The sequence below is a fragment of the Heterodontus francisci genome, chromosome 25 (assembly GCF_036365525.1).
Source record: "Heterodontus francisci isolate sHetFra1 chromosome 25, sHetFra1.hap1, whole genome shotgun sequence".
NCBI classification, from domain to species: Eukaryota; Metazoa; Chordata; class Chondrichthyes; order Heterodontiformes; family Heterodontidae; genus Heterodontus; species Heterodontus francisci.
The window spans coordinates 48,202,711-48,224,217 of NC_090395.1; the positions used below are offsets into that span (position 1 = coordinate 48,202,711).

The 21,507-nt window shown below is 39.8% G+C and overlaps 1 protein-coding gene across 1 annotated transcript in view; it reads right to left on the bottom strand.

Annotated features, from left to right (window-relative positions):
• Window positions 1-323: 323 nt before the first annotated feature.
• Window positions 324-21,507, bottom strand: part of rnpep (arginyl aminopeptidase (aminopeptidase B)) — a 30,549-nt gene continuing 9,365 nt past the window's right edge. Inside the window, exons 3-10 of the mRNA XM_068057197.1 lie at window positions 20,550-20,666; window positions 14,898-15,133; window positions 13,882-13,995; window positions 11,190-11,302; window positions 8,407-8,515; window positions 4,904-5,128; window positions 2,513-2,655; window positions 324-664 (exon numbers count right to left, since the gene is read on the bottom strand). Of these exons, the coding sequence (XP_067913298.1) occupies window positions 518-664; window positions 2,513-2,655; window positions 4,904-5,128; window positions 8,407-8,515; window positions 11,190-11,302; window positions 13,882-13,995; window positions 14,898-15,133; window positions 20,550-20,666 (1,204 nt within the window). The 3' untranslated portion in view covers window positions 324-517. The remainder of the gene's footprint in view (window positions 665-2,512; window positions 2,656-4,903; window positions 5,129-8,406; window positions 8,516-11,189; window positions 11,303-13,881; window positions 13,996-14,897; window positions 15,134-20,549; window positions 20,667-21,507) is intronic.

A 21,507-nucleotide genomic window follows, 5' to 3' on the forward strand; every position in this document is an offset into this window, starting at 1 on the left:
TAGACAGAAAAGAAAAAAATTAGTGATAGAAATGTGTCAAATTGACGTACTGCTGAAAGAAGCCATTGAACAGTTGAATGGTAGCACCAGAAGAGATTCAGGAGGATTTCAATCTTGGTTACACTTCTGTGAAACACCTTCAGACAGACATTTTTCCAAGTTAAAAAAGTACTATAAAAAGGTGATTACAAATGATCCTGGCACAAGTAGTTGCATTTACTATATTTGATTCACTTGGGAAATAACCCAAGTGAGCATAGTATAACTCTTTACTGAAGCATGGAGACGTTTTGTACTATATTCACAAATAAAGAAATGACAGATTCACAAACTGTAAATGATTTACTTGATTTTATAAACACATTATAAATTGGAAAGCAATAATCATTTTTATAACAGCTGTATGTTCTGAAATAATATTCAAAACAGTCTGTTGAGATATAAAAATTGTATTTGTGAAATAGATAAGTAATTTTGCTAAGAATTAAGACATATTATTTGATGAATCGTAGCAGTTTCAGGCAAAGATCTTCTTCACATAATTTTGCACATTTTTGTGGAGTTGGTTCCCCGTGGCTGCAAAAATCTCCTGTGCCAGTTTACGTGTCCCTTCAGTTTCAGACCACATGGCTCGATAAACAGGAACAGTGTACTTTTGTTTTCCCTATGAAAAGGGCAGTGACAAAACAATTCAGTATTATGGGAGGCATTAGTTTTTTTATCCAAAATTATACTTTATTCATAAAAAATCTGTAAAAATTACATTACAACACAGTTCAAAACAGCACCAAGGTGACATTTCAGAAAGTGCAAAGGAAATCAGTTTTCTTCAATACAGGAGTGAGTTGCCTCACAACCCTTTCATTCCATTTTACATGCCATGTACATTTTACAGCAAACCTGAGGGGTTTCCCATGGGTCCAGCCCCTCACTATGGTGGGAGAATCTTACACAGTGGTCTTTCCCCATTGAGCCTATGCAGTGGCTGCCCCAAGTTTTAGTGTGTCCTGGACCTTGGAATGTGCCAGTCGGTTGTGGAAGACCAGCAAGTTTCGGGCAGACCAAAGAGTGTCTTTCACCGAGTTGATGGTCCTCCAGCAGCAGTTGATGTTTATCTCTGTGTACGTCCCTGGGAACAGCCCATAGAGCACAGACTCCAGTGTTAGAGCTGCTTGGCATGAACCTTGACAAAAAACACTCCATCTCTTTCCACACCTGCTTTACAAAGGCACATTCCAACAGGAGGTGGGCAACAGTCTCTTTCCCACCACAGCCACCTCAGGGACAGCATGTCGAGGCTGTGAAATTCCGAGGGTGCACGAAGGATCTGACGCGGAGGGCCCTTACCACCAGCCAAGCTGTGTCTTGGTGCTTGTTTGAAAGTTCTGGTGATGAGGCATTCTGCCAAATGACTTTGGCAGTCCGCTCGGGGAACCATCCGACAGGATCCACCATCTCCTTTTCCCGTCGGGCCTTGAGAACATTCTGTGCAGCCCACTGCCTAATAGATTGGTGGTCAAAGGTGTTTTTCTGCAAAAACTTTTCCACGAAGGATAGGCAGTCCAGCACGGTCCAATTGGATGGAGCATTCCAGGGAAATGTGACCAGACCTATTCTTTGCAACAACGGGGACAGATAGAACCTGAGCACTTAGTGCTTTGCCTCCATCTGGAGGCCACCTTTATTATTATTTATTATATTATTCAGGAGACATCATGAGTTTCAACATTTTGCAGAGCTCAGAATTAACATTAGGTTTATAGACAGACAGACTACCAGTGAAGCGTGACCCTCATCACCTCATGGTTATCCTGGCCACCATTTCTGCAAAGAAATTCCAGTAGTATAACAACTTCTTTTTTATGATAAACATTTTTTGTAACATACTCAAGAAATAGCACAGAACATGGGAATAAGCAGAAATGTTGTCCTATCTTTCTTGGTCTGTCAATCTCTTTGGCTTTCACCAGTCTCTATATTACATGAATGTTTCTTTTCCTCTATGCCACAATCTTGCCTTATGTTTGTGCCTCTGTCCACACTTCAATCCCCCCAATTTCTTTGTCCTTAAGCTGTCTGTCTCTCAACTTTATTTTTGTTCCTGCAATCTGCCTTTGTTCCCCAATACACCCACAGTCTTCCCAGACCAATTAATCTCACTCTTTCTGCTGACAACCTGTCTTTCTTGGTGATCCCAGTCCCTCCTTTCTCAATCTCTGTGTAGCTCTGTCCTTCAATGTTGGTTTTTGTTCCCCAGGTCTTTATCTCCCTTTTTAACCCACCTCTTTGTCCCTCCTCATCCTCAACATCTCACAGGCCCTCAAATCTTCATCTCTCTCCTTACTTCTGACAGTTTTCAGTACATTTTAAAATGAATCAATTTTAGTGTGAAAGATACAAGTAACATATGCTTGACAACAAATGTTTCTATAATGATCAGCTTTTTCACCATTTTGCATACATTGAGTATTTTTGTAGGACATTGTGAAAGGGATCATCAGCTTTTACACACCTGACTGTGGAGGAAATTCCTGAGTTCATCAAATGCGTCCTCGTAATTATTTTTCACAACAATCTGCACCCAGCGAAAACGTAGTTCAGCATTCTTAGCCTTGGATATCTTTGGGTACGTTTCAGCCAGTTTTGCAATATTTCCTACAGAAAACCAGCAGGTTTCAAATTTTATTCCAGACATTATAGGATTTTATCAATGTTCTTTGCATGATAACACTATTTACAATATCAATTTTTCTGACCACTTCATACTTTATTTGGTCATGATGGGTTTAAATAACGTCACTATCGACATTATGTTTCAAAATACTATAAATGCATCGGAAATCACTGAAGTGAAATATAAGAGCACCTTCAATGACTCATTTATTGAGTACCTGAGCCATTCATACAAACAAAATTCCAAGTCCAATCCTTGGCCTGTGCAGAATTAGCAGCTAACAGTAGGAGCATTACAACTGGCCTAGCCTGAGAGTTGGAAGATGGAGGTGGCGCAGGGGAGGGATGTGGGTGAAGAGTCAGTGTTCTCACTCCTGAATACAATGTTGTAACTAGCAGTGTATTTCCAAGCCATAAAAAACAAAGTACTTGAAGTTTAATCCTTGTTCCATTCTGAGTCAGCAATATGAACTGGGTAAAAAGGGCTGCAATTGACCTTAGCACCCCTAAGGGAGGGACGGAAAATTTAAAAAAAATCAACCAAGGTTTCCACTCCTAAAATGGGTAACCAATGGCCCCTATTAGCAACTACACATGTATGGACATCACGTTAAGATACAAGTGGTTTAACTGCCATGGCTGAAATCACTTGCCAACACTCACCATCTGGCTCATATATAAAGAATGGCCACATAGTTTCAGAGGGCTGCTGGTGCAATGGAAACATACTCCTCAGCAAAGGAGGAGAGAGAGAAAAAAAAAAGAAATTGCACTTATACAGCATCCTTCACAGCCAAAGGAGTACTGATGAAGTGTATTCACTGCTGTAGAGAAACACGGCAGCCAACTCGTGCACAAGGTCCTACCAAACAGCAGTTAGATAAATGACAGATAATCTCTTTCTATGGTGTTGTTTAAAAGGATAAATGTTGGACAGGACATTAGAAGAACTCCCCTGCTCTTCCTTAAGGTGGTGTGGGATATTTTACGTTCACCTGAGAGGGAAGATGGAGCTTTTGCTTAATATACTACCCAAAAGATGGCACATCCGACAGTGCAGTACTCCCTCAGTGCTGCACTGAAAAAGTGTTAATTTAGATTATGTGCTCAAGTATCTGGAATGGGACTTCAACCCACTACCTATGACTAGGAGGTAAAAGTACCACCATTGAGTTAGGCTAAAAATTAAGTGTATTATCACAGATTATCTGGAATGAGCAAGTTGTCTTATGAGGAAAGGTTGGACAGACTGGGCTTGTTTTCACTGGAGATTAGAAGAGTGAGGGGAGACTTGATTGAAATATATAAGATCCTGAACGGCCTTGATAAGGTGAATGTGGAAAGGATGTTTCCTCTTGTGGGCGAGTCCAGAACTCGGGGACACTATTTGAAAATTAGGACAGAGACGAGGAGATATTTTGTCTGAGGGTTGTGTGACTTTGGAATTCTTTGCCTCAGAAAGTGGTGGAGGCGGAGTTATTGAATATTTTTTAAGGTGGAGGTAGATAAATTCTTGCTAGGCAAGGGAATCAAAGATTATCGGGGTTAGACGGGAGTGAGAAATTCAAGACAGAAATAGATCACCAATGATCTTATTAAATGGCAGAGCAGGCTCGATAGGCTGAATGGCCTACTTCTGCTCCTAATTCGTATGGTCATATGGTTGTATGATCTGTATCTTTAATCTTCACTATGAATTGATCCTTGGGTTTAGCAGCTATACATTGCTCAAAGCAATACTTTGACTACCCTTTGTGTAAAGAAGTGTGTGGCATTCTCTCCCATCGAAAATAGATGCTAACTCAATAATTTTAAATCTGACATTGGTAAGATTTTTGCCAGCCAGGAGTATTAAAGGATATAGGGCCAAGGTGGGTGGATGGAGTAAGGATACAGATTAGCCATGATCTCCCTGAATGGCAGAACAGGCTCAAGGGGCTGAATTGTCTACTCCTGTTCCTATGAAGGTGAATCATTTTGAACTCAAGGGCCAGAGATTTAAAATGTATTTAAATAAATAACATGCACTTTAGTTGGGCGCAGTGTCTAGACTATTACTTAAAGTTATTAGTATGCGACTTTAAAGGTTAAAAATACTTCTTTCCAGGAATTTGATAAAGGGTACCAGTCTAAAAGTTGCCTAAGCAGAGTATGTTTCAGGTGTTACTTTAAGTAAATAAGAAATACTAAGCTTTGTTATGTCACAGATATAATCATCACGAGTTGTTACCCTGAGGCAAAGGTGATTTTTCCAGTAGTTTATCAAGAAAGTACACAATCTGGTAAGTTTTCCACAAGGACATATCAATGGCTTTGATAGCATCCATGTTCAGATCTGTAGCTAACCACAGAGTTGCCAAGTCTTCTGCAGGTTTCATGAGAGTATCGCCAGATGAAAGGTCTGGTAGGTAAGGTGGCCATCCAGGAGTGTTCAACCAGCAGTCAAATTCAAAACCTCAATGAAAAGAAAATTAGATAGTTCAACAGCTATTGCACTAGATTGTTAAACTCCAATCAAACAGTCCTGCTTCTTGTCTCAACCTTAACTGCTCTTTGGTTCTGCTGCCTTCAATGTCACTACATGTTCAGTGCATTATAATATAAAACTGGAGCATAGGAAAACTAGAGTTTCCGTCCCTCTATAAAATGTGTTTATATAGCCATATATTTCTACTTAATGCCCTGGAGTTTCTCCTTGATTGCATTTTTCTTTCTGGCACAATTCCTCAGTGTTATTGATGCAAAAGATCTTGGAATTTTAAGCTCAAACTGCTTTCAGTGCAACTCGGGTTTCCGCAACCTTTCGTGCTAGTTTCAAAAACATTGCACTAGAAGCTATCCCCACCCCCAGGATGAATTAATCGCCATTGGGAGTTTCTGCTAACTATGCTTGTTTGCTGACCTCCGAAAATTAAACTAGATCTTTTTGGCGCAAGGACCTAACAGGTACGTTTTGAAAGGTTTTGAACAAATTTTACTTTTTAATTTGCTAAAGGACTGACTATTGTACACCAATATAACTTAAAAATAGTTAAGTATATTTTTAAAAGCCATCTCCAGTCATTTAAGAATCAGGTTACTCATAGGTGGTAGATTGGCACAAATGTAAGATGTTTATTTTTTGTGATAAAACCCATTTTCAGCTGTATTAATCAAACTGCACCCAGTCGGAGTGAAATGGGCTGATGTAACCTTCCTTTCCCCCCCAAGGCCCTGAATTTGGACAGAAATCCCGCTATGAGGGCAGAGTCTTATTGGAGCTTAGACCAGATGGTGGGAGGGAGATCAGGTCACAATATGTCAGAGTCAATCTGCAAGTCACTGGCAGTGCAGGAAGGTGAAGGGGGTTCCAGATATGTAGCAAATGCAATAAACATCAATATGAACTGGTCAGGGCAAATAGCCTATTTCCCTGTTATAATTGCTATATATAATTCTGCACACATGCTAACTTCATGGGAAAAAATACAATTCCAGTGTTGGATTTGGAGCCATCATGACAGCAGGTCTTTTAACATTACTGATGCAAATCATAGCACCACCTACAGATGCAACAGGTACTGCGGGTATATCTTGATGCTTTTAAAATGCTTATTGCAGCGAACAGACCCTGCTACAGGAGTCTTCAATGCAAACAAATGGAATGTTGTGACCTAATATTTAACAGATATTAAGACCCCAGAAGTGGATAAAATGCAATGTAATTGCAATAAGAGATATTTATCTTATCTATTTGCAATACCAATGGAGAACAATTTTTTATTTTTATCTAGTGATGGGAGGAGATTTATGTACCTGATCTAATTATATACCTGATCTAATTTAGTGGCGGAGCAGGCTCGATGGGCTGAATGGCCTACTCCTGCTCCTACGTTCCTATCAAGGATCCAACAGCTACTACGTAAAATAAGACAGCAAATGGAGCTGAAAACGAAAGTCAGCTGAGGATAATAGAATCCCTCAGCTATCCATTAATTTTAAAAGAAAATCTGTATAAATCTGTATATCATCTTCCAAGATTCTATAGATTTTGGAACAGTTCCTACAGATTGGAGAGTAGGCAATGTAACCCCACTATTTAAAAAGGGAGGTAGAGAGAAAGCAGGGAATTATAGACCAGTCAGCCTGACGTCAGTAGTGGGGAAAATTCTAGAGTCCATTTCAAAGATTTTATAGCAGAGAATTTGGAGAACAGTGGTAGAATCGGACAGAGTCAGCATGGATTTACGAAAGGGAAGTCATGCTTGACAAATCTACTAGAATTCTTCGAGGATGTAACTAGTAGAGTTGATGAGGGGGAGCCAGTGGATGTGGCTTATTTGGACTTTCAGAAGGCTTTCGACAAAGTCCCACATAAGATATCAGCATGTAAAATTAAAGCGCACGGGATTGGGGGTAGTATACTGCGATGGATAGAAAACTGGTTGGCAGACAGGAAAAAAAGGGGAGGGATAAATGGGTCTTTTTCCGAATGGCAGGCAGTGGCTAGTGGGGGACTACAGGGATCGGTGCTGGGACCGCAGCTATTCACAATATATATCAACGATTTAGATTAGGGAAATAAATGTAATATCTCCAAATTTGCAGATGACACAAAACTGGGTGGGAGGAAGAGTTGTGCGGAAGATGCAGAGAGGCTTCAGGGTGATTTGGACAAGTTGAGTGAGTGGGCAAATGCATGGCAGATGCAGTATAATGTGGATAAATGTGAGGTTATCCACTTTGGTAGCAAAAACAGGAAGGCAGATTATTATCTGAACGGCTATAAACAGAGAGGGGAATATGTAATGAGACCTGGGTGTTCTTGTACACCAGTCGCTGAAGGTAAGCATGCAGGTCCAACAGGCGGTAAAAAAAGGCAAATGGTATGTTGGCCTTCAAAGCGAGAGGATTCGAGTACAGGAGCAGGGATGTCTTGCTGCAATTATACAGGGCCTTGGTGAGGCCACACCTAGAATATTGTGTGTAGTTTTGGTCACCTTATCTGAGGAAGGATATTCTTGCTACAGAGGGAGAGCAGCAAAGGTTTACCAGACTGATTCCTGGGATGACGGGACTGACGTATGAGGAGAGATTGAGTTGGTTAGAATTATATTCGCTAGAGTTCAGAAGAGTGAGGGGAGATCTCATAGAAACCTATAAAATTCTAACAGGACTTGACAGGGTAGATGCAAAATGGATGTTCCCAATGGTGGGGGAGTCCAGAACCAGGGGTCATAGTCTAAGGATACGGGGTAAACCTTTCAGGACTGAGATGAGGAGAAATTACTTCACCCAGAGAGTGGTGAGCCTATGGAATTCACTACCACAGAAAGCAGTTGAGGCCAAAACATTGTATGTTTTCAAGAAGGAGTTAGATATAGCTCTTGGGTTTAAAGGGATCAAAGGATATGGGGTGAAAGCGGGAACAGGTTACTGAGTTTTATGATCATGGCTGATCATAATGAATGGCAGAGCAGGCTCAAAGGGCCGAATGGCCTACTCCTGCTCCTATTTTCTATGTTTCTATAAAGGTCATCTTGGTTTCTAAAAATATTTAAAAAGACCATGTAGCAATATCTTGGCAAACTATAACTAAACACCAAAAGCCACTCATCCATTATTCACAGCAGAATGATGAATTCTGAACAAGAGAACTTCAAAGACAAGTGTATTTCTCCCTCATATTTAAGTATATATGTAGTTATAATAAACAGTTTGTATTATTTTAAACATTCAATAAAACAGCATTACCTGGTCTTTTTTCAATATCTTTTTCCTTGAGCTCTGGGAAATAGTCTAAATAAAAATTCAAGGTATCCTCTGCTACAATGCTTTGAAACTTGAATTTGTCCACATAGGCCTGCACAAAAAGAGAGCATTAAAGGAAGAGTTTGTTTGAATGCAAACAAATGCCAAAACTGGATACTGAGCACTAATACTTATGACTTGTTTTCAACAAGGAACAAAAGCAATTCATTCATACATGGGTCAAAGATGCTCCTCAGTGAAGTGTTTGTGTGCATGCTACTGTTTACACCATGTGCTTCCTTCATCTAGCAGAGTCTATGTCCAGTAAAGTTTTGGCACATTATGATTCTTACACTACTTCTGCAATCCACCTACCACAGAATTTGATCTGCATTACACTGCCCTTAACTTTGACCACCATAGGTGAATTTATTTGTCACGGATCCATTAGGCTTAAGAAGCAACTTAATAAATATGCTCATTGACGAATGTTCGTCCAGTTTTGGATATGTGTCTACACATTAACCAATGAAACCACAGAATGGAAGAGGCCCTGCAAACAACATTGAAGTGAATGACCAGTTAATTTGTTTTTGGTGGTGTTGATTGAAGGACAAATGTAGCATTTTTCTAGTACTTTCTTTTTGAAGAAATCAGCCTATATTAAGTGCTCAATTACCAGACTGGTGCTAAAATTCATAACTTTCCGACTCAGAGGTAAGAATGCTACCAAATGAGCTAAGCTGATTGAAAATTAAATTAAACTATTAGCTGGAAAACATCCTTCAAATAGAAAATTTAGAAAATATCTGATGCAACCTCTAAGTTTCTATAGACCAGGACACCTCAAAGCTCAATTTGCAATGATCAGGGACAGCAAAGAATAGGAGATTGCTGGAAAAAAATGAAAGAAACCTGAGATTTGGGAGGAGGTCAAAACCTTGATAGAAATGGTTTACACTTAATTTTTAAATGTTGATTTTAAATATCTTCATTAAAAGTCATCCTATTTAATCAGAGATGAAGGGTAGAAAGTATTTTGACTTGCGAATGTTTTGATTACAAACTTGTTTTGTGAACATTATTCCTCAAGCCCCACTGAGTCCATCAAGGCAGGCTGTAGAATGGAAGGGTGCTTGCTTCTAGTCAGATAATTAGTTATTTAATAGATGGCTTGAATCAGGTGTAAACAGGATATGTCTAAATGTCTCTTGTGGGTTGAAATTATGTCAAATTTCCCAAACCCAGTGAGGGGGTCATTCTCATGCCTTTTGCAAAATTGTTGGGGTTTAACTAATCATGTTCTGACAGACCAGCAATCAAAGCAAGTGCCTTTTCTTTACAGAAATGACTGAAAGAAAAAATAATTTTTATATGTTAGCAGTTTGGCTTGAAGATTAATTACTCTCCACAAGCTTTTGCTTGATGTGAAGGCTGGAATGCATTTTTATTAAGAAACCCAGATTGCTTATTTCATTCAGTTGTATTTCATCTTGGGTTCTGCAAGAATTCAAAGGCTCTTCTTTGCTTGATCCCCAGGCTTCCACTATTATATTGAACTGTTCAATATCTCACTCCTACCATTTGTTGCTCTAAATAAATCTACTTGTGAACACATTTTATTTAACTATTTAGCCTGATCCAAAAAGTGTCAGGCATGACCAATATTATCCTTAAGTGCTGTGAAGCATAGTGGGATTCTACATACTATCCCTGTGGCACAATATTTTCCATACACTAAAATGGATACGGTTAAAGATAACTGGATTTAGTTACTGCTAACTTGCCTTCCCCTGACTGGAAAGTATAAACATTATTGTCTGGTACATAAATTATTACTTGAAAGGCATTATTCCTATCCAAATATATTTGTAATGAAGTTCGTGGAAATCTTGCTTGCTGTGTCCTGAAAATCAATCAAATTAAGATGGTTTTCTAAACTCCACCAGCAACCCATCATGTTAATTTGATAAACTTGATTCAACTATGGAAGGCACTTTTGTTTTCCTACATTCCAGTTTTCAAATTGAAAGGGCAGCATGTTCCCAGTTTACCAGTTCTGTACTGTAGCTTGCATGGAGATGTCCTCATGGAGTTCCATGGGCCATTACCAATAGCCACATATATAAATTACAGCAAAGACTTTGACCCAGGTTTAGTAATATCAGTTGAGTTTATTTTTGCATTCAAGAAAAGAATGCAAAGTAAACTAGCACAAGCTGCTGTTACTGCTTATCTGTCAGCTCTAATTAAGCCATTATATAGTTTAAAGCCTAAAATACATTGAGTTTATTCTTATTCAATCAGAAGCCTAAGACATCACTCAAGGGTTTGTTTCAAATCTAGTTAAGCTACTATAGCAATGCCTAGGACTTTCTATATTATGAGGTATTGCAGGTATAAAGTCAGACTCTGCTTTGTAGCAAGAAAGGGCTGACATACAGAAGTAGTCAATGGAGGCTACTTGTTGTATTGAAAGGAGAAAATATTTTGGCTTGCTCCCATTAATTTTAAAGACTTTAAAGTTGGACTTCAAAAAGTAAAAGCAACAGCAACCTGAATTAAGCTTGAAAAAGATTAAGCATCATGAAATAAATGGTGCTTTCTTCTTCTTCTTTGGCCTCCTTGTCTCGAGAGACAATGGGGTGCTTTGGAGCATTGCTAAAACTTCATGTCTGACTCCCTTAAAATTTATCTAAAATAGACCAGGCATGCAAGTGACTATTAACCAGTTGCTCACAAAAACAAAATCTGTACTGATGAGGAACTTAGTAAACGGTTCTTACCTGAAGGAAAGCATCAAATTTGTTCTGATCACCCACAAGGTGAGCTAAATATGATACAAAGCAGTAGCCTTTCTCATAGGGAGTTTCATTATACGTGTCATCAGGATCAATACCTAAAACAAACAATTACAGTGAATTGATTTTCCATTAAAGGGAAATAAATTTCCGATAAAAACTAGAGTTATGTTTGGGAATGGAGCAAACCTGGAGCATTTGGCAGGTTTGAAGATCACTTCTTTCTCCTAATTTAAAAAATATATATATTTGTTTATGGGATGTGGGTGTTGCTGGCCAGGCCAGCATTTATTGCCCATTCCTAATTACCCATGAGAAGGCCTTCTTGAACCATTGCAGTCCATGTGGGATAGGTACACCGACAGTGCTGTTAGGAAGGGAGCTCCACGATTTTGACCCAGCGACAGTGAAGGAACGGCGATATACTTCCAAGTGAGGATGGTGTGTGGCTTGGAGGGGAATTTGCAGGTGGTAATCCTACATACAACAGTGACTACAACCGAGGTTGTGAAAGGCCCCACATAAATCTAAGTCTCCCTATTTTGCACTGTCCTTCACGTCCCAGTCTCTCTTCATTTACAGTAACGATTGCTCAGTATCTACGGCACCTCTTTCTTGTGCCTCAAGCAGTCAGGCAAAATACAATACGCTTGAACCAGATGCCAGAGCAGACAGTTTGGGACAATGGGTGTGGGGGTTATGAAGTATTCATCTGGGTGAGCGAATAAGTATGTATGTAGGCCAGACAGTTGAAACAGACAGGAGAGCAGACAAACCCAGAAACACTTGCAGTTGAGAGTTGTAGTGTGAAAGGCTAGGAAAGTGTTGCATTTTGTTTCAGTGTAAGTTCAGCCTTGAAAAGCAGAATGGGGGTTCTCTCTATAATTAACATATGCAAGGTGGGCAAGCAGAATTTGAGTCATGTGAAAGTTCATAGTTTTATCCAGAATTCTCAAAAGCAATCTACATTTCTAAGACAACACCGAGTCAGTGCAACATGCCCTCAGTAGCTGCAATGAAGCATCAAGTCTCTGGAGTGGGGTTTGACCACACATCCTTCTTATTCCGAGACAAGAGTGCTACCACAGAGCCACACCTGACACCATTCCCAAGATAGACCAAGTAAGCACTTGGTTGGACAAGACTTGACTAGACAAGGCCCAATATGAATCATCAACAAGCTTTATTTCCCAGCAGGTGAACATAGTGGACCAGAGTTATGACTGAATTGAATTAATGGAAATAAGTGAATTCATATTCATGTCAGAATGAATATGCTATGCTACCTCATTTCAGTGAGTCATCTTGCTTCATTTAGGTTAATTTTCTAACTTCTCTTTCATGTAATGTCGTCCTCACAACCCTTTGCTGCCTGAAAGCCTCCAGCATTTGCAGCTTTTTTGATTTTTTTTTTTTTAAAAAGCCTCAGCTTGTTTTCCAGCCCCCATACACGAGAGAGCAAAGGGCTTTCCAACACAATGAACATGAAGTATTTTTCAATTACCCAGACAAGCTACTAAATTGCTAATTGTTTAGCCTCTGGGAAAAAGCTTCCATTTAATACGTTAACCACCTTTCATCTAGGTGCCTTAATTTTTAAAAAAAACTTGAGAATACACATTTACTTTTAACATTAAGTTTTTAAAGGAATTTTTACAAATCGTTTTGTGGAAAAATGATCAAAAAATCCTGAGATGTGACAAGTATGAGGTGAACAGCGACATCGACTCAGAAGCATTATGGCATCATAAAGCAAGAGGCAGATAAATTACAGGAACATAACCAAGCTAATAATGGAAGATTCTATAATCAAGGCTACAGACAGCCTTTTTTTGTATAAAATATTAGGTGTCCCAGATGGTAGGGTGAAGGACATCACAGAAAAAGTGGAAGAGTTTTGATGAGAGGGAGATCAGCCAAATGTCACGGTCCTTGTTGGAACCAATGATAGACTTAGAAAGAAATACACTGGTGATCTTACAGATGAAGCTTAAGGAGTTAGCTACTAGATTGCAAAATAAGATCTCAAAAGATAGTAATTCCCAGATTTTTTTCCTGTGCTAACCACTGGCCAGTTGTAAAGAACAATATATCGGGAAGGTCAACATGCAGGGCTGGTACAGTTTACATTCTCAGTGCATTGAAGTGAGTTCTAGATCAAGAAAAGGCTTTTTCAAAGGGACAGCCTTCATCTCAATTACACCAACAAGTACAGCAGGAGGGAAGGATTTATAATAATATACTGGAGGGGAGGTGGGTGTTGGGGAAAGTCTAAGTTTGAGACTAGAGGGATAGTAGGATTAATAAAAAAACTTTTAAAATAGAAGGCCTAGCTGAAATATACTTAATTTTTTTTTAAGAGGAACAGGCTATGAGATAGAGAGAAATAAACCGGTGTTGTCTATGTAACATGACTATTTAAAATATGAATCTAAGCAAAACAGTACTTGTTAGCAGATGTGAATACAACAGATAGTAAATGGTTGGCAATCCTTCATTTCTGTTCACTTAGTAGAAATATTCACTTAGGTGGATTCAGATGTACTTAGCAATTGCAAAAATGATAGAAAAGGAGGCTCTACTAATTAAAGAGAGATTTTTGAAACTAACTCTTTATCAGGATTCATTCAAAGTAAATCCAAACCAAGTTATACAGATATAGAATCTAAGTACTTACCCGGTTCAATTTTAACCTTCAGTTTGTTGAGGGGATGGTCCTCCCCTGTGTTATCCATGTGTTGACGAAGCAGAGCTCTCCCTGTAGCAGCCTCAAGACAAGTATATGCTGCACCTGAGAAATAAAAAGTAACATGTACAGATCAAGTAATCTGGTGCTAACAGTATCTGTGTCACCGGACCTCAAAGTTTGCCTGTGAGTAACACCCATCTGTGATGAGACAGTAAACTGGAATTTTTACAAGCAGACAATTCACCAGTGCGACGGGATGTGGATTTAGGGGCAAGAGGAAATTGAGTGGGAATTGACAAAAATACTTTTGTTTAGTGATAAACTTGTCTTCTATCAAGCTCTCCTGGAATGCCACAAGTGATTACAATGAGTATTGCTCATGATTAGTCCTCCCCTACCTTTAACAGGCTGTAAAATGTTGCATTGTAAATACCAATAATCTTGTTTTTAAAAATTCTCCCTTTTCTTCCCTTCTTTATGTGCTTCTACCCCATAAAAATACTAGGTAAGCAGACACAACCTGTTACCACACTCCTCTGCCTTATGACCTGCTAAGAAAGGCAATCATAAAATAGCAACCCCTCAACTCCTTTCCATGGAGGAGAAATGATTAATTCCTAGTCAATTCCTTCCTGTAGATCTGTTCTAGATCAGCAACTTATAACGTAGGAAAATCTCCATGATAGATGTTGTTGTAGTAATCGGATAGCAAACAATCCCTTTTGGTTTTGTTCATTAAACTAATATTTACCAAAAATCATGTATAACACTAATAAAATAAAGTAACTCAGACATTTTAAAATTGTATGCACAAATTCATTATTTAAAAGCAAAAAACTTGGGGAAAAAAAAACTGTACTAGGGTAATACCTCAGTGAGCAGTATACCTGAATGGTATGTACTAAAAAACATCTTAAACAGTGAGCATCTTTCACATTTTCAAAAGTGATAACTGGGAGATGGGAATTCTGTATCTCTATGATGTACATTCTTAAGAGGCATACCGTAAAGTTCTGTTGAAATTCTCCGCTGAGCATACATTGTAAATCCTTCATTAAGCCAGAAGTCTCCCCAGTTGGCATTTGTGACCAGGTTGCCAAACCAGCTGTGAGAAATCTCATGGATGATGACATCAGCCAGTGACCTATCTCCAGCCAGCAGACATGGAGTAACAAACGTAATGCAGGGATTCTCCATCCCGCCAAATGGAAAAGACGGAGGCATGAAGAGGAGATCATACCTTAGAATATTACAAGAAATTTATGGTTATTAAGCTTTATATAAAAAAAAAGTATAAAAAGCACCATCCCACCCCCAACTGCTGTATACCTGCAGTTTTCTCATACTATAGCATCTCACAATACTCCTCACTCACTATGGCATACACCACGAATCACAAAAAACATTAGCTCTTCAGGTAGAGACTTGAGGCAGTCACAGTGCTAATGTAGGAATGGATACGTCCGAACATGTAAATTATGGAAGAATTGATGGAATTAATCAAGGGTAGTGCTATATACTGTGGGCTGCAAACAAAAAGTCTTGACGGGGACAGAGCCCCTGTGATTTTCTCCTTTTAACCTCTTAACTATACAACAGGATGTTCAAATTACAAAAGAACAATGCAACGTGATCTCTTTTTACTAAAATCTGGACTAATGCCAGTGCTGGACCGAGGTGGGGTAGTTGTGTCAGTTTGGGTCACTCCCAGTTTATTTTCTGTGCTGTAATATAAACAGAAAATGCTGGAAACACTCAGCAGGTCAGGCAGCATCTGTGGGGAGAGAGAAAAAAAAAGTTAACATTTCATATTGTTGGTCCTTCATGAGAACTCGTTATCTGTTTCTCTCACCCCACAGATGCTGCTCGAACTGCTGAGTGTTTCCAGAATTTTGTTTTTAATTTCAAACTTCCAGCATCTCCAGAATTTTGCTTTTACTTTGTGTTGCGTTGCATGGTTTCATCTTCCGTTTTTTGGAACATATTTCACAATTTTGCTCCAACTTGATTTCCAAAAGAATTCACTAACTTATTCATCCAAGAGTTTAAAAAAAACAATGCTTACTTGTCAGACAAGAACAATTCCCTGAAATTGGCTCAGCACAGTAGTAAAAACAAAGAACTCACTTAACAGCAAAACATTTCACTTCAAACAAACACATTCCAAAATAAATGAAAAAGTACACGTGCAATCTTTTGGGCGCGTCTTTGAAAGGTACTGTGCCCTGTTTGAAAGCTTTGTATTCCAACAAGTGTACTTCTTTTTTACATTTGACTGCTATATTTTACACAGCTCAATTGCATTCATTTTCAGTTTCCTTTTTATCTATTTTTCTAAAAGGTGCTCTATAGCATTTATAGTACATCTGTAAATAATCTGGATGGGCCCCTAACTGAAACCTTTTTTAAAAAAATGCATATTTCACAATGACACTTAAATTTAATCATTTAGTTTGTCTTAGTGTCCCTGTTGGCATCAGTGTTTGGCATAACTCAACTGCAGATGGAATCTAGCTAGCAGCAAAGAAACACACCTGTCACCACAGACTACCAGTTGAAGCACAATGAATACATAGTATCAGCATTAAGAAATTCATTGTGATTCGTTAAAACATGCATTTGTATACATGTTATCATGTCCTCAGGACTTTCTGAAGCATACAGTAAACAATGAATTACTTTTGACATGCAACTATGTTAGCCAAGATACCAGAAAAACTCTCAGCTGTTCCATAATTCATGCCATGGAATCTTTTACATCCAATTGAGGGGGTAGATAGGGCCTGTGCTTAAGGTTAAGTCAGAAAGATTGCACCTCTGTCAGTGCAGCTTCCCCACAGTACTCCAAAGAAGTGATAGCTTAGGTTGCAAATTTAAATCCATAATAGGGATTAAACCCAGAACCTTTAGAGGCAAGTGCTACCAGCTGAGCCACAATAATCTGGAACACACTTATTTTGCTAGTACCCCGAAAATAAACTGAAATTTGTTTTTGGAAAAGAAACTTTAACATTCAGAATCTTGTCAAACCAATACACTCATTACATCAGATCATTCCCATTCCTTTCATTTTTCTTGTAACATTGTCATTTAATTCAGTTTATCCATTGTCAGCGACTGAAATCCTAATTATTAACTACATAATTGTGTGTAATACTGGAGTAATGAGGTTAGAAATTAATGGATCATATTCTTTATCGGGTGTAGTGAAGACCTTCAGCTGCAACTAATATGACCATCGTACTGGGTAATGAACCCGGCCAGGTGTTCGATTTAGATGTAGGTGAGCACTTTGGCGATAGTGATCACAATTCGGTTAGGTTTACCTTAGCGATGGGCAGGGACAGGTATATACCGCAGGGCAAGAATTATAGCTGGGGGAAAGGAAATTATGACGCGATTAGGCAAGATTTAGGATGTGTAGGATGGGGAAGGAAACTGCAGGGGATGGGCACAAACGAAATGTGGAGCTTATTCAAGGAGCAGCTAATGCGTGTCCTTGATAAGTATGTACCTGTCAGGCAGGGAGGAAGTTGTCGAGCGAGGGAGCCGTGGTTTACTCAAGAAGTTGAAGCGCTTGTCAAGAGGAAGAGGGCGGCTTATGTTAGGATGAGACGTGAAGGCTCAGTTAGGGCGCTTGAGAGTTACAAGCTAGCCAGGAAGGATCTAAAGGGAGGGCTAAGAAGAGCAAGGAGAGGACACGAGAAGTCATTGGCGGATAGGATCAAAGAAAACCCTAAGGCTTTCTATAGGTATATCAGGAATAAACGAATGATAAGAGTTAGAACAGGGCCAATCAAGGATAGTAGTGGGAAGTTGTGTGCGGAATCAGAGGAGATAGGGGAAGCGTTAAATGAATATTTTTCATCAGTATTTACAGTAGAGAAAGAAAATGTTGCCGAGGAGATTACTGAGATACAGCCTACTAGGCTAGATGGGATTGAGATTCACAAGGAGGAGGTGTTAGCAATTTTGGAAAGAGTGAAAATAGATAAGTCCCCTGGGCCAGATGGGATTTATCCTAGGATTCTCTGGGAAGCCAGGGAGGAGATTGCAGAGCCGTTGTTGTTGATCTTTAAGTCGTCATTGTCGACAGGAGTAGTGCCGGAGGACTGGAGGATAGCAAATGTTGTCCCCTTGTTCAAGAAGGGGAGTAGAGACAGCCCTGGTAATTATAGACCTGTGAGCCTTACTTCGGTTGTGGGTAAAATGTTGGAAAAGGTTATAAGAGACAGGATTTATAATCATCTTGAAAAGAATAAGTTCATTTGCGATAGTCAGCACGGTTTTGTGAAAGGTAGGTCGTGCCTCACAAACCTTATTGAGTTTTTCGAGAAGGTGACCAAACAGGTGGATGAGGGTAAAGCCGTGGATGTGGTGTATATGGATTTCAGTAAGGCGTTTGATAAGGTTCCCCACGGTAGGCTATTGCAGAAAATACGGAAGTATGGGGTTGAAGGTGATTTAGAGCTTTGGATCAGAAATTGGCTAGCTGAAAGAAGACAGAGGGTGGTGGTTGATGGCAAATGTTCATCCTGGAGTTTAGTTACTAGTGGTGTACCGCAAGGTTCTGTTTTGGGGCCACTGCTGTTTGTCATTTTTATAAACGACCTGGATGAGGGTGTAGAAGGGTGGGTTAGTAAATTTGCGGATGACACGAAGGTCGGTGGAGTTGTGGATAGTGTCGAAGGGTGTTGTAGGGTACAGAGGGACATAGATAGGCTGCAGAGCTGGGCTGAGAGATGGCAAATGGAGTTTAATGCGGAGAAGTGTGAGGTGATTCACTTTGGAAGGAGTAACAGCAATGCAGAGTACTGGGCTAATGGGAAGATTCTTGGTAGTGTAGATGAGCAGAGAGATCTTGGTATCCAGGTACATAAATCCCTGAAAGTTGCTACCCAGGTTAATAGGGCTGTTAAGAAGGCATATGGTGTGTTAGCCTTTATTAGTAGGGGGATCGAGTTTCAGAGCCACGGGGTCATGATGCAGCTGTACAAAACTCTGGTGAGGCCGCACCTGGAGTATTGCGTGCAGTTCTGGTCACCGCATTATAGGAAGGATGTCGAAGCTTTGGAAAGGGTGCAGAGGAGATTTACTAGGATGTTGCCTGGTATGGAAGGAAGGTCTTACGAGGAAAGGCTGAGGGACTTGGGGTTGTTTTCGTTAGAGAGAAGGAGGAGGAGAGGTAACTTAATAGAGACATACAAGATAATCAGAGGGTTAGATAGGGTGGATAGTGAGAGTCTTTTTCCTCGGATGAGGATGGCAAACACGAGGGGACATAGCTTTAAGTTGAGGGGTGAAAGATATAGGACAGATGTCAGAGGTAGTTTCTTTACGCAGAGAGTAGTAGGGGCGTGGAACGCCCTGCCTGCAACAGTAGTAGACTCGCCAACTTTAAGGGCATTTAAGTGGTCATTGGATAGACATATGGATGTAAATGGAATAGTGTAGGTCAGATGATCGGCGCAACATCGAGGGCCGAAGGGCCTGTACTGCGCTGTAATATTCTAATTCTAATTCTAATCGTGTGTGTGTTTGAAATAAAAAGATAAGACAGTAAATGAATCAATTGACTCTGTATATACATTGCTCCCAAATGTTGCAGCAAACCTAATACAAACAAGTTGTTAAATCATTAATCAATGAAACCATGTCTTAGAAAATGGTAGATAACAGAGTGGGTTTAAACCTGCAATCTAATATTTCGGGTTTATGATAACCATAGTCCCCTTCAATCAAAATTATGTATCTTGCCTTGGTACCAATTATTATAGATACTAGCATTGCTCACAGCGAGTTGGAGATTTTAATAGTAGGGTGTTATGCCAAACACTGATTTAACAATGTTTGCATTCTAAACAAGTTTCCCAGCAAAGGTGTGACACAAACTCGGTCCAATATATCCAAAGTCCAGGCTGTTGAGTCAGATTGGAAGCTTGAATATGAACTTAATGAAATATATACAAAAACACAAAAGAGAAACTAAACGGCTAAATGTGTCAATGAAGTATGAATTTTTTTTTTAATAAAGTCAGTTAGGGGCCATCCAGATTATTTACAGATGTACTATAAATGCCATAGAGCACCTTTAGAAAAACAGATAAAAGGGAAACAGAAACTGAAAGGCAAGAGTGAAATTGAAAGAGCTCATGCATGAAAGACTGCGACACAAAATGAGGATGACAAAGAAGGCATGTGAGAGTACATGCAAGAGAGACAGAATAATGCATGAGAAAATGGTGAAATAAACAAACTTGCATTAATAGAAAGGCTGATTCCCCGCTGTTGCACACAGGAGTTCACGTGCAATTGGTAAATAGGCATGGATTTGGAGGAGGAAGAGATGCGCGTGCAGAGGGATGAAAGGCAGCTATGCCTTTAGACATTAGGAATTTCAGTAAAAGAAAAATAAGGGCAATTTTTTCGAAGAAGTCTTTTGTGTGCGTCAGTTGATTCATCAACAAACTAGGACACGCAATTTGTTTACATGCAAAAAAGCCATTATAAAACTGTTTATGTAGGCAGTTCCAATGTTAAATGCTGACAAACGAATTAATAAAAATCATGACGGTAGGAAGGAAGGTTTATGGGCAGGAACTGAGTGCATACACAAGATTGTTTTATTAAAACAGATAGCAGAAAGACAGATTTACCTTCCCCACATATATGGCCCAAACAGCTTCTCACCGACTCTCAAGAACTCTTCAATCACACCGTCATATTCCTCTTTAGCAGCTTGTAACAGACATGGTTCGGTCCAGACGCGACTCCTGTCCCAGAAATAAAACTACTCTCTTAACACTCTTAAATAGTAAAAATGGAATCATGCACTTTAGTCACTGCAATTGTCCTACTCAGTGACAGACTTCTTAAAAATAAATCTTATTTAGCCCAGCAGAATGAGCTTAATGTCAACATTCCTCCAGGAGACAGAACTAGAGGCAACTAAATCCATTATGAAGGCCCCGCCCATTTTACCGGTGGCGGCGAGGCCTCATGGCAGCCCTCCTGCCGCTTGGCAATGGGACTTTCATTAAAATATTTAAATCTATTTAAATTACTGAATTAATACTTACCTCGTTGCAATGGCCAACAGGGGTGGGGGGAAAGAGAGAATCAGGGAAAAACCCATTGCGATTGGTGGAGGGGACAGTGGGAAGGAGTTGAAGGTTAAAGTGAAGGAAGTTCGGTGGGGGTGCGTGGTGGAAATAAATCCTGGCTACCCAACCCGAACCCCACTACATGTGTCGGGTTCGGTTTGGGTAGGGTCTATATTCAGAGTCCAGCATTCGGGCTCGTGTTGGGTCGGGCTGGACAGTGCTGCTTCCAGGAAGTCATGGGATCAGGCTTACCCATGATTCCCCAGAACTCCATCTGCAGGAAGAGCCTGCTGCCGGAACGGATGAAGAATATTCTTGTCGGGTCGGATCGGGCGCGAAAAAAACCAAAGGACTCAGGTCCAGGTTGGCTGTGAACGGGTCGGGACCGGGTTGGGTTTTAATTTTATACCCGGGCCAGGCTTTAGCGGGGAAGGATCGCAAGTTTACTTTGGGGGGGGGGAAGAGAAGAGGGCAATTAATAAAGCGTGTAGTCATTGTGGGGTAGGAGAGG